The sequence below is a fragment of the Eurypyga helias genome, unplaced genomic scaffold (genome assembly GCF_000690775.1).
Source record: "Eurypyga helias isolate BGI_N326 unplaced genomic scaffold, ASM69077v1 scaffold11540, whole genome shotgun sequence".
Lineage (NCBI taxonomy): Eukaryota > Metazoa > Chordata > Aves > Eurypygiformes > Eurypygidae > Eurypyga > Eurypyga helias.
This window is the reverse complement of record NW_010226295.1, coordinates 1-13,204: the sequence shown is the minus strand read 5'-3', so window position 1 is coordinate 13,204 and position 13,204 is coordinate 1. Positions and strand designations below refer to the sequence as shown.

At 36.7% G+C, this 13,204-nt stretch overlaps 1 protein-coding gene across 1 annotated transcript; it reads right to left on the bottom strand.

The window, feature by feature from the left end:
• Positions 1-250: 250 nt before the first annotated feature.
• On the bottom strand, positions 251-12,066 carry LOC104510307 (sorting nexin-6; the record flags this gene model as incomplete). The annotated part of the gene is made up of 7 exons (XM_010152508.1): positions 251-330; positions 2,756-2,861; positions 4,190-4,285; positions 5,584-5,707; positions 9,313-9,434; positions 11,020-11,130; positions 11,962-12,066. Coding segments are annotated over 7 exons (744 nt in total), but the record flags the coding sequence as incomplete, so codon positions are not given.
• Positions 12,067-13,204: the final 1,138 nt, after the last annotated feature.

Sequence of the window (13,204 nt, the reverse complement as noted above, 5' to 3'; positions counted from 1 at the left end):
TTATTCTATGAGGACTTTTCTCCCTCATTTGTGTTATTTTCTACAAACTGCAGAAAACTATTTTTTTTCCCAGACAAATATTAAAGCAAAAGTATTAAAGCAGCCTGTTACAGAAATGAATACTAGAAAAGTAAATATCTTAATGCAATATAACTATAATCAATTCTATTATAACAAGAGCTACTGAACTCAGCAGGTCACCATTAAGACCACTACTTAGCAAATTCCCCCATTAGTTATTAACAATTTCTTACTTGCAGATATCTGTGGAGTCCTGCGTTCCTAAAGCATATAATGAAGAACTGATTCTATTATAGTCATCTGCCACATCTAGAAAAACAAAAAAGCACTTTTTTTAATATTTCATTCCTCTTTCCTATCTTTATTCAAGACCAAGTGTTTTTCTAAAAGGAACATGCTTTAACACAAAAGTGAAAATAAAGTGAAAATAAAATTTCAATTATGTCACTTATTGTGTGAAGTAATCCTTCATAACAAACATAGCGCTCTCACCAAACCACGAAGTCTGTAATTTATCTAGGAATATTTAATACAATTAACACCTGCTGGGTAAATTCACTGTGCAATATTGTTAGGCTTGATTTTTATGGAAGATGTACAAACTCAATGCCTAAAGTCTGAATTTAAATCTGAATCTAAAGTCTAAAGCTATTTGGAAAAAAAAAAGTCTAACAATACCAAAGAGTGAGTCTGTGAGCTTGAGAGCAGAAAATTGAATACAAACTCCAAACTACCAAAATACAGTGCTATATGCATCTTGTCTAGCATGCACCTAATTTTCAGGAAACATTTACCTCACCAAAAAGAGGTCACAGACTGAAGTAGCATTAGTGTTAAAGCATTTAAACCATCAAATTAGAAGCAGCGTTTGTAAAGAAAGCTGCATAATTTGACTTATGAGGTATTGCTAGATAGCAATCATAAAAATCAAATCTTTGCACAGGCTTTTTTAGAGAGTTTTAGTATAAACTCAATGGATGATAAAAATACTAACAAAACCAAGCAATGAAAAGGAAAATATATTTGCTTGTTATTTTTGAAGTTTATATGCCTTTAGCAGATTTTTTTTTTTTTAAATAACACAACCTTGTTTTAATAGATTGAGTGGATCATCTTCCACACAATTGATTACTCCATACATCCCAAGGGAATCAATGCAGTTACTTACAGTGAAGAATGGTATTAGGAAGCCATTAACCTCCCCTTCTATTCCTCACATTTAAACATAAATATAGATTTTTCTGCCAGAAATAGGAAGTCGGTATTTTTGCAAGCCCTGCAGCCCTCTACTGATCATGTTATCCATAAACTACAGATGGCCCATTTCCAAAACAGGCTTCCCAAGTGACTGCTCTACTTCTCTCTCTAGCCAGAATTTCAAAAGGTGCCATTTGTTCCAATCACTGTTTGTAAAAAGTTGTCAATAAAGATCCTAGCTGATTGGAGTCTGGAAATGAGCCTTGTAATGAGTTTGATTGATCCTTTCCCATCAGATCCTCTAGAACCTCATTTCTAACGGTGTTCCATGTTCTACAGCCTATGAGAAAGGCTCTTTTGTAGCCTAGTTATGCACCTAACTAGCATGAATGAAATTCAGTTTTCATTTCAACCAAGCAAACAAAACACCAGAAACCACTTCAGGTGGGAACTAAATGTAGACACAGGGTCCCTTAGTACTCCATTAAGCCACAACATACTCTCCACATCTCTTAGCATAGATGCTAAAGCTACAAAAGACTCAGTCGTCTTACAACAGCAAGAGAAGCATCTAAAGAGATCAGTAAATTCTAATATCACATTCAATGCCCACTTTAGCATCCTTATCAATGGAGATGCATAAAAGGTTTGTGGCCTGGTTTTGTGTGAACTATATTACTGTAGATAGGAAAGACAAAAACCTGTGAATCGGACACAAACTTCAAGAAAGTAGACAGAATCTAGTAGTTGAATTTTGATTTATCTAGACACACAAACTCAAAATAAAGGACAATAAAGGTCAACTTTTTTCTGAGTTTCTCAAAACACAATAATCCTAAACCAAACACAGGAGTCCTAAACCAAAGATCTCCCATTTTCTCAAATAAATGCACATCACTTGAGAAGACTATCTACAGCTTCCAGAAATCACATTAGCTAGCACCCAACTCAGGAAGAAAAATCAATAGCTAAGTGAAAAATCAGTAAGAAAAGGGGTCCTGCAAACCAAGCTACCAAATATACACATTCCAGTCTCCATTCTAAAAGGCTGAAAAACAGAAAGGTACCTTCACAGTCCAGAACTAATGTTTGCTGCTCAGCAAGGTATTATAATGCCTAGTATGCCAAGAAATTGTACTCTGATGAATGCAAGCTCATCCAACCAAGAACAACTTCATTACGAGTAAAGTCACATATAGTGCTATATTAACTAACTTTACACTTTAAAGACTAAGAATCAGACTTAAAAAAAATATTATTAAAGTGTGTTTCTCTTCAGAGGGACAGCATGAAGAATCAAATTATCTTCAGTGTCACAACAGGCTGTTCTTACTCCATCTAGTCTGTTCTTACCCCATCTAGCCTTTAGTCAAAGGCTAAACTTCTAAAGAAGTTCAGTCTGACTTTCAACTGTCTGAAGACCACACTTGGAGAAGTGCACTTTTCTCATGCAAAAAGAAAAATAAAAATCACTGCTCCTCATAAACCACTTCTGTATACTTTACCTAGTACTATTTTCACCCTGGAAAAAACTCACTTTTATGTGATCTTGTCATTTTATCAGATTTGGCAGAGGCATCTTTGACACGGTTGTGATATTCTACAAGGAATGTTCTTTCATGCTCAAAGAAGTCATCAACATCCTACAAAAAAAACAATAACAATTAAAAAAAAGGATTTCAATCACTGTACAGAACAATTGTAGAGTAAATGTGCATATATTTGCTGTTGCTGTGACATGAAATATAATCTATCTTTATTGTCTAAAACACCATTTATTGATTTTCCCATGATTTCTTCTTTACTTACCTTATCATGATCTGATGTTTTATTAAGAATTAAGAATTTGTAACAAACATCTTAAAGGTCCAGATAACTAAACCTGAAGCAAAGGAAATAATTTCACTACTATCAATTTGGTGACAGAAAAACAAAATAAATGTTAAGTACTTAATAAAAGGCCATCTACCCAGAAAAAGGTGAGGGGGGAAGAAAGACACCCAGTTGCACATATGCTGCAATCATAGAAGAGACTACATGAACTCCTAGCTCAGAAACACAGAACTTGATGACAGATTTCTTTCAAGCTGGTCAAGGTAGGTAAATTTTTAAATTTTCTGTATTACATTTTGAGAAATTTTGTTTACATTTATTTTTAAAATCCTCCAAAATAGTACAGATGCTTAATACATTGGAATGGCCTACAACATGGGCTTTGAACAATGTGCTTATGAAAACTGCTGGTTATTTGGCCTTCATATTTTTCTCCAACTCATAATTAATCAATGGTTATATCCACTTCCCAGAAGTTTTGAAACTGAAGATTTTACAACTAGGAACTTTAGCTCCTCTAATTTGCTTGCAAATGGAAAGTTACTACTTAAAAAAAAAAATCAAAATAATCTTCTGCAGAATTTATGCTTGTAATAAAACCAATCTTTCAACATCTAAAAAAGTCAAAATGAAATTTGGTTGGTTGGTTGGTTGGGTTTGGTCTCTTTACATTCTTGCATCTACTGGGGAAAACAGTATCTCCAGTACTCCTGTTCTTAGTTTTGAAACAGTAGAATGATGTTACAAAGCTAGTAAAATTCACACTATTTTAGTAACTTCTGAGCTGCAGCAGTTGTCAAAGCTAGTGCACCTTCCCACCACACAAAATGACAGGCCAGAACAAAAACAATAACAGATTATCAATTATCTATGGATTTTAAAAAATGCTTAATTTAATAAAAAAAAGAGTACCGAAAGCACCTTTTCACAGATGCAATCAGATAGCTCTCAGTCATCGTGCATCCAGGGCCACAGGTTCCTTCCCATGCTCTGTCTCCAATTCTTACATTAGACATTTTTAGAAAAATCTCTTTTTTGTAGCTATGTAAAATTCTGCTTCATTAAAAAAGGGGACATTTTAAATATTGATATGAAAATGTAATATATTTTTAATCTTGATATGTTAAGCTATAATCACCTTTACTCCTGAAACAATGACACCATCTGCTGATTTAACCATACTTTTGAAGAAGTCTTCAAGTTTCTCTTTCTTATTTTTCCCACGAACACTCAACTGAAAAACAAATTCATTCATCAAGTTAGTTAATTTTCTGAAGGCAACAAAAGCTTAAACAAAAAAAAAAAAAAACTGCATACCACAACTTACTACTTCTAAACCAGTTTTCCTGTTCTCTGCTTAGACTTACACTGCATCAATGGGGACAAGGGCATCACGTACCCAAAATGACAGACTACCTCATTTACTGGAGTATTCTTTATCATCTAAAATACTATTCCAAGGGAAAAAACCCAAAACAAACAAAAAGCCCAGCAACATTCTAGCACCTATAGATAATACCAAATGTACAAGGTGTACATTTCAGTTATCAATAACACAGTATTTATCACACACAGTATAGCTGTTGAGTTAACCTGAAAAGAACAAAATCTGGTTATATAAGTATAGAATGGCAGATCTTTGACTTTCAGAAACTACAGAAGCATTTACCCCTCACTGCACTGAGGATAATATTGGCTTCAGCCTCCTCACTCTTCCTGTCCACCTATTTGTCCAATTTAGGTAAACCGAGTTTCTGAACCAGTAGGCATTCTGCATCAAGCAACAAGAGGATCCTCTGTAACACAGTTTGAAGTTAAGCATGTATTCAGTTGAGCCAATATTTAGAATGATTTCTTCAACATTCAGTGCCAATTTCTGCAATTTTAAAGAGCAACTAAAAACTGTTTCCAGAATATGAGCAACCACTAACTGCAACCCCAAAGAGGAGTTATCAATCCAGAAAGTGTTCTCCATTAACTCAAAATAAGATAGCAACTCACTATGTAACATGTGGAGAGCCATGCTAATCCAGTATGTAGAAAAAAAATTAACTAAATTTTCACCTATACTATTAACAAAAAGACTTGACTTATCAAAACATTTCATTAGAAATCCTCTCTAGTTTTGTTAGCAACAGAATTTAAACCATGGTTTCAAATCCTAAAAATTAGCAGTCCATCTTCCTTCACCAGGAAGAAAAAAAAAAAAAAAAAATCAGTCAGAGAGTGGAAAAATATAATATCATGTGAAATCACCACCAAAAGCTAATCTTTTTAATCCAAAACATATTGGATTCCCACTAATATTTTTTACGCTGAGGCTACAGCACATAGTGCATTTGGTTCCCCAGATGGCAACAAAATGAACTCCTACAGACTAAATGAATTTATAACTTTTGCAATACAAATATGTTTGGTATGAAGGAATTGATTGTTTGCTCCAAGAAGTAAAGCCCTCTTAATCAGCCTCCCATCCCACCATAAAAGTACATCTTTATTTCTTTTGCCAGCAATTCAGTTTTCAATACTCACATCCTGATTATATTCCAAGAATACATGGAAATTTAAATCCTTTCTCAAAATAGGATGTGCTGCCACACGACACAAAAATACTTCATGCATTGCAACTGTCTTCTTGAAGATTGCCAAATATTCACTGAAAAGAAATAACAAGGCAGACATAAGAATTTCTCATGAAGCAACTAAGTTTCAGTTAGGCCTAGTAAGCAGCTTTAAGAGACTCTCAAGTAAGGATACAAAATTATAAGCTGATACAGTATAGGTTATCACTCTAATATTTGACATATACATAAGTAAGTAGTAAACTAGGGGGAAATTTGAAGCCCTAACATGACAGAGGCTTTCAATGAAGACTCAACAAATGCATTCTATTTTTAAGGCTAGTTAACACAGACTGGTTTGCTGAAAGTAACCTTATTTAATTGTCATTTCCTCAACTCCCCAACAATCAAGAAACTGAGATTACAGACTACAGCCACTGGTCACTTTGTAGCTCATGTGCCAATTCCTTCCTCCGCACTTCCATCCCCTTGCTTACTTGCACCCTCCCTACTTACTTAAATGTTCATGTAGCTTTGTTAACTCTTTAGAGAGCAGTCTTATATTCCATGTTAAAGCATCTTGCCTTTTTGGGCTGAAGTTTACATGGATGTCTTGCTTCACAGTGGTTCTAAAAGTGAAATTAAGTGCTGCATCTGGCAGGCACAACCAAGGGGGGGAAAAAAAAAAAAATCACATTTCTACAATCACAGAATTGTTTGGGTTGGAAGGGACCTTAAAGATCATCTAGTTGCAACCCCCCTGCCATGGGCAGGGACACCTTCCACTAGACCAGGTTGCTCAAAGTCTCATCCAGCCTGGCCTTGAGCACTTCCAGGGATGGGGCATCTACAACTTCTCAGAGCAACCTGTTCCAGTGCCTTACCACCCTCTCCGTGAAGAATTTTTTCCTGATATCTAATCTAAATCTACCCTCTTTCAGTTTAAACCCATTACCCCTTTTACTGTCACTACAGGCTCTTGTAAAATGTCCCACCACTGTGCCCCCCCTTCAGGTACTGGAAGGGGTCTCCCCAGAGCCTTCTCTTCTCCAGGCTCAACAAGCCCAACTCTCGCAGCCTTTCTTCATAGGAGAGGTGCTCCAGCCCTTTGATCATCTCCGTGGCCTTCTCTTGACTCGCTCCAACCAGTTGATACCTTTCTTATGTTGGAGGCCCCAGAGCTGAACACGGTACTCCAAGTCGAGAGCATGAGAGCAGAGTGGAGGAGGAGAATCACCTCCCTTGACATGCTGGCCACACTTCTCTGGATACAGCCCAGGATACGGCTGGCTTTCTGGGCTGCCAGCGCACACTGCCGGCTCATGTCCAGCTTTTCAACCATCAGTACCCCCATCAGGACTGCTTTCTATCCACTCTCCATCCAGCCTGCACTTGTATTTGGGACTGCCCCAATCCAGGTGCAGGACCTTGCACTTGGCCTTGCTGAACTCCATGAGGTTGGCAGTAGCCCACTTCTCTGGCCCATCAGTGTCCCTCTGGATGGCATCCCTTCCCTCCAGTATGTTGACTGCACCACACAGCTTGGTGTAATCGCCAAACCTGCTAAGCGTGCACTCAATCCCACCATCCATGTCGTCGACAAAAATGTTAAACCACACCGGTCCCAACACTGATTCCCAAAGAACTCCACTCGTCACTCGTCTCCACTCAGACGCTGAGCAGTTGACCACAACTCTCTGACTGTGACCATCCAGCCAGTTCTTTATCCACTGAGCAGTCTATCCATCTCCAATTATAGACAAGGATGTCATGCAGGATGGTGTCAAAGGCTTTGCACAAGTCCAGGTAGATGACATCAGTTGCCCTTCCTTTATCCACCAAGGTCGTACCCTCATCGCAGAAGGCCACCATATTCATCAGGCACGATCTGCCCTTGGTGAAGCCATGCTGGCTGTCACCAATCACCTCCTCATTTTTCATGTGCCTTTGCATGGTTTCCAGGAGGATTTGCTCCATGATCTTGCCAGGCACAGCGGTGACACTGACTGGCCTGTAGTTCCATGGATCCTCCTTTTTACCCTTTTTAAATGTATCACAACTTTTCAAATATGATGGACAGAGGTTTAGCAACCTCATCCACCAGTTCTTTCAGGACCCACAGATATATTTCATCAGGTCCCCTGGACTTGTGCACCTTCAGGCTCCTTAGGTCCTCCCAAGACTGATCCTCTCTAACCATGAGTGGTTCTCCATTCTCCCAGTCCCTGTCCTTGCCTTCTGTGACTCAAGAATATGGCTTGCTCCCTTGCCAGTGAAGACCGGGGTGGGGGGGAGGGGGGCGGAAATCATCGAGAACCTTGGCTTTTTCTGTATCCTGGGAAAACAGCTCTCCTGTTTTCTTCTGTAGAGGGCCCATGACAATTGCAAAGTTGCCCAGTTTAGCCAACTCAAATTTAAAGCACTTACTGATTTGTGATTTAATTAAGAAGAAGGCATTCTTATCAATACAAGTTTGCTAGAATCCATTTTGCTTTTCAAATTCAACAAATAAGATATAACTTGTCTAGAAATGAGGAAGGGACTCTTTTCCCCATTCTGACGTCAAACGGTGAAATGGTAATCAACACTTTTTCTTCCACTATGTGCAAGGAGGTTAAGTTTTACATACCAGCAAACCAGCAGGGCCAGTGTTGGGAGATGTTTGATCTCAGTGAGAGTAGTAATCATTCAGTGAAGACAAAAAAGGAGGATGCAGAGGATGGAGGTGGCAGTAGAAGAAACCCAAAGTTTTCTGTGTTATCCAACCCCTAACCAGACCACAAAAGAATCATGATCAGGGCCGCTGGAAACCCACAGATTCTTTAAAATCTATAGTGTTTTGCCAATTTCCAGTTTTTGTGAATATGAAGTGTATATCTACTCTGCTATAAATTACATTGTATGTAACACTAATACAGAGCTTTTTAAGACATTTGCTCACAGCAGCTGGAGTTCAGAGAGAAAGCAGCAGTTTTTAAGAGTTCTATGTACTTTTCTTGCCAATTCAGAGCTCTAGATAGAAGCAGTATAAAGGCAGTGCAAATATACACCTGAAAACTGAAACCAATGACAGGAAAAAGATCAAACAAGTGAATGTATGATAAGGAAAAGCGGATGAAGCAAGGAGAAACTTCACTGTGTGACTTAATGTGGAACAAAAGGCTTAGAGCAGATATTTCAATACACATTAAATTCACAGTAAAGGAAAATACTGGTTTCGGGAAGTATATTCTCCTTGTGCAAAAAAATAGGGAGTGTCAAAAAAAAAGGTATTTTCTAATGAACTCCATATTTCTTGAGGAACAGAATGTTGGCATCGAAGTTTACAAAACCAACCACATGCAAAAATCACTCTAGTGATTTTTAGTTAGTTCAAACACTATACGTATAAATCTTAAAGTTTCATTATGCTTACAAAATGTGAAGCACCAGAACTAAAAAAACAACCCATAGGTTACCTCCTTCCTTTACAGGTGCTCTGTGAAGAAAATATCTAACTAGTTTTCTCCTTATAAAAGAATGCTCAATTTTCCTAAGGGCTCTGATCATCATCACTAAGACAACTCTGGTTATGTAGCAACTGGATTATCAAGCCTATATCTCACAGAGAGCCATTACAATGAAATCAGAAACAAGGAACAGCAAACAACATTGAAAGTTGAGGGATAACAAAAAAAAGGTAGTAATCATGTCTACATACGCCTCCAGTTCTTGTTTCATCTTGGTGAATTCTTCTTTAGTCATTGACCCTTCCCCTTCTCCAAGTTTCTGCAATTTCTCCCTTGAGGCATCAAAGTCAGGCCTGGGTGGTGCTGGTGGAATCTGGAATTGAATCAAGTCCTTTTTAATTGCCCATCTTCTCAGCCAAATAACATCCATTCAGTACAGGAACTGTAAATTGCCTGCGGCTTTTTAATATATGGTGCTCTTTTTCATCATCCATTGCAGCATTTGTGGATAAACTCTCATTCATAAGTTCAACATGCTGCATTACTACCGATTTTGGCCAAGTGTCCTTGAAGATTACAAAAGAATTAACTAATGGCTTCAGTAGTTTAATTACAACAGAAACCAAATAATACCTAGCTTTCCCAATGCAATGAATTAAAATTTGAAATTGTTACATTATAATTAGTTTTGGGTTAGCTTATTTGGTAAGTATTGTTTCTTGTTTAAAGAAAAAAAATCCACAATTGTTTTCACACCATCCATTTGTAAAGCCCAAAAACTTTGAACAAAACAAACAAACAAAAAAAAACCAAACCCACAACCAACATTCCATATTGTCTGCAGGCACTCATTCATTCCTGCAGTACTGCTGACATTAAAAGATACATCTGCTGAAATAACAAAGCACACAGTAAACAGTCTTTAGGTTAATCCTGTAATACAGTATATTAACATTGAAGGAGAAACACTGCAGTCAAACTAATCCTGAATTGTTTTCAGTAAAGGGATACAGAACAAAGCTAAACTATGCTTAAATTTTAGTTCACTGATAGCTGCCCATTACATTAATGCTTTACAAAGAAAGAAAAATCCAGCATCTACTGTCAACTGTTTGAAATTAATTATTACCACACTGAAGGTCTAGTCACCTCAAATAGGTTTTCTGACTAAAAAAAAAAAGACTAGTTTAAGAATGGTATGACACATCACAGATTACATTCATCGTAATGTACTCACTAGTCAATTAGAAATACACATTTACCCTCTGTATCAGTAGAAACCCCCCAAAACACAAAATGAATACCTAACTTTCACACCACGATGACAAATATTCCCATTTGTAATTGAAGTATGAAAGCAGCAACTCTTTTTAATAAGCAGTATTGTGACTATTTTGGGACCTGTGTTCCCTGGAAGCCTGAAATAAACTTCAAACCATGATTCATTGCGTATCAAGGTTCTTTGTAGTTCTAGATGGTATTTGTGTTGGTTTTGTCTCCTCCAACTGATTTATGGTAAAATGATTCTGATCTTCGTAATGAAAACTAGTGAAGTCTAATTACCATAGCTCAGTTACTGCATTCTGCCATTCCAGCTAAAACAAAGGCAACATGAAACTTGTAACCAAGTTAAACATTAGCTTGCGAAAACAATACCACCAAGTTACACAGTTCACCTATCTCCCACACATTTAACAGGATGGACTAAAAATACACTTGGATACAAATTAAACTACTCAGCCCGTCTGAGTGAAAGGCAAGAAAGTATGTCAGCTACAGTAACTCTCCTCCAAGCTTTCTTCAACCAATAATTTTGTGTAATTGCATGAAATGAAGTATTAGAGCATCTGATCTGATTTTAGATGGAGTGAAAATCTGTTGTTTAAAAGCAGTCACAAGTACTTTTGATAAAGTCCACAGAAAACAGTGTACATAAACCAAAGAACTCTAATACTTACAATATAGCCAGCATAGTCCTCATTCTCAACAAAAGAATCATGAAGCCAAATAAATTCTTCATGCTGCCGGACAACAGAAAATTCATTTTGTTTGAAATTTGGTAAGGAACTCTAGAAGGGGAAAAGGAGGAAGAATTATGAAAACACACCGACAACCCACTCATATAAAAAGAAAAAAAAAAGGAAAAGAGAAAGTTTTTCATTAGTACATGAAAAACACCTTGAAGGAACAACAAAAATATTCCTGTAAAAATAATCCTATCATCCCTGTAAGGATTTGACAAAAAGAAGTTCATATAGCAATAATTACCCTTGTCTTAATCAGTGCAGCAATCAACTGGAATGGGTTGCCCAAAGAGGTTGTGAAGTCTCTGCCTGTGGACATATTCAAAACCCAAATGGACAAGTCCTGAGCAATGTGCTCTGGTTCACCCTGATTTAATGGCAGGAGTAAGAGAGGACATGGGACTAAATGACCTCCAGAAATTTTATTCAAACTCAACTACTCTGTGATCAATAAACATTCAAATCAAAAATAAGAAAAGCCATAAACAAGCAGTAACTAAAACTGATTCTTGAATGTGTTTCCATTATGAAATATATTTTTAGAATCTGAAACCATGGCTAATCTAATAAAAAACTACACTGAAGAATATTGAGGTATATTAAAGATTCTTACCTGCAAACAGACTAATAAGCATGGGAATGGCACGACAATACATCTGTACAAAAAATGAACATCCCTTTTTTCTAAACAGTTTAACTTCTTAACTTTTTAGCCACCTTTTTCTTAAGCACTGCAGCTACAGAGTTTCCTAAATATGAGATAATGCTTTCTCATTTCCTTTGGATTGCGTTACACTTGTTTCAATAAACAATTTAAGAAAACTTTCTTTTTTACATAATTAAGAAAATGTACAGTGTACAAACCCAGGTTTTTACCTTTGTATGGACAGTGAATTTCACTTTGTCCCTTTCACTGAGTGCATCTGAGATATCCACTTGCAGAGCAGCATCAGCCTGGAGATCTACATTTATTGCTCTAAGCTAAACAAAGAAAAATCTCTTTAGCTCAAATTATTTTTTAAAAATGTTAATTATATTTCCCTTATTCTTCCCTTGAGAAAAACCCTGATCCTGCAAATCTGAACAACCTTAAAATACTGAAGTTAAAAAAACCCCAATATTAAATTATTATTTACAATGGAAGAACAAATCCTTGTAGTACTCCTTATAGCACACATGACTGTACAAATAATTTCCTTTACCATACTCCTTGTTAGTGCACTATCATCATTTCTGAGTATTGCTAACTTGGCAGTAATTAAGATGATCAAGACAAAGTACATTTACAGACAGCAGCAAGTTTGGCAGGTTTTTCTCTTCATTTTAATCTTCATTCACCCTGCTCCCCTAAACTGACAACCTGCTGTAAGTAGGTGTGCTTGTAAAGGTAATTATAAAGGTACTAACAGTTGAAACGGTACTTCTAAGGAGAAAAGTGGTCCTATATTTCAGAGAAGCAAGAGCTATTATTAAAGACCTAGTTTACTCACATTGTCTTACACTATTCTTTTGTTTAACATTTCTGATGATATACCAAAAAAAGCTTAAAACAATATCCTGAACTTCACAGACCTATGCCTCCTTGTCAATATTTTTCTGGAAGAAAAAAATAAAACACAAATGAAAAAAATAACTAAACAGAAGATTTCAATCTCTTCAAAATCAGCATCAAAAATGGCAAAAATGGAAATAAGTATACGCCTTCCTTCTACAAGATGTGAAACCTTAACTCCCTCACAAAATAATTCCAAAGTTACATCGAAAAGAAAATGAGACGGTGATCCAATATAGGAAGACTGGGAGATGTGAGCACCATGATTTATGGCAGAAACTGGAACAAAGGATTCAACTATACTTGGTGAAACTATAACCTCAACTAGATCCCAGCTAAAAATTTGAGTCCCCAAACAATGGGACCCTAGTTTTCTAGAGCAATTTGTCCCATGACAATTTAATCATCATGATCAACAGACACTAAGAGTAATTTTACAAGCACTATGACTAACTCTGAAATATTCTCCAATCACACTGTCAAAAAAAAAATATTTCAGTGTCACGCTCACGAGGCTTACTTTTTACTGAGACAAAGTGTTTTCACATAATCATAGAATGGTTTGGG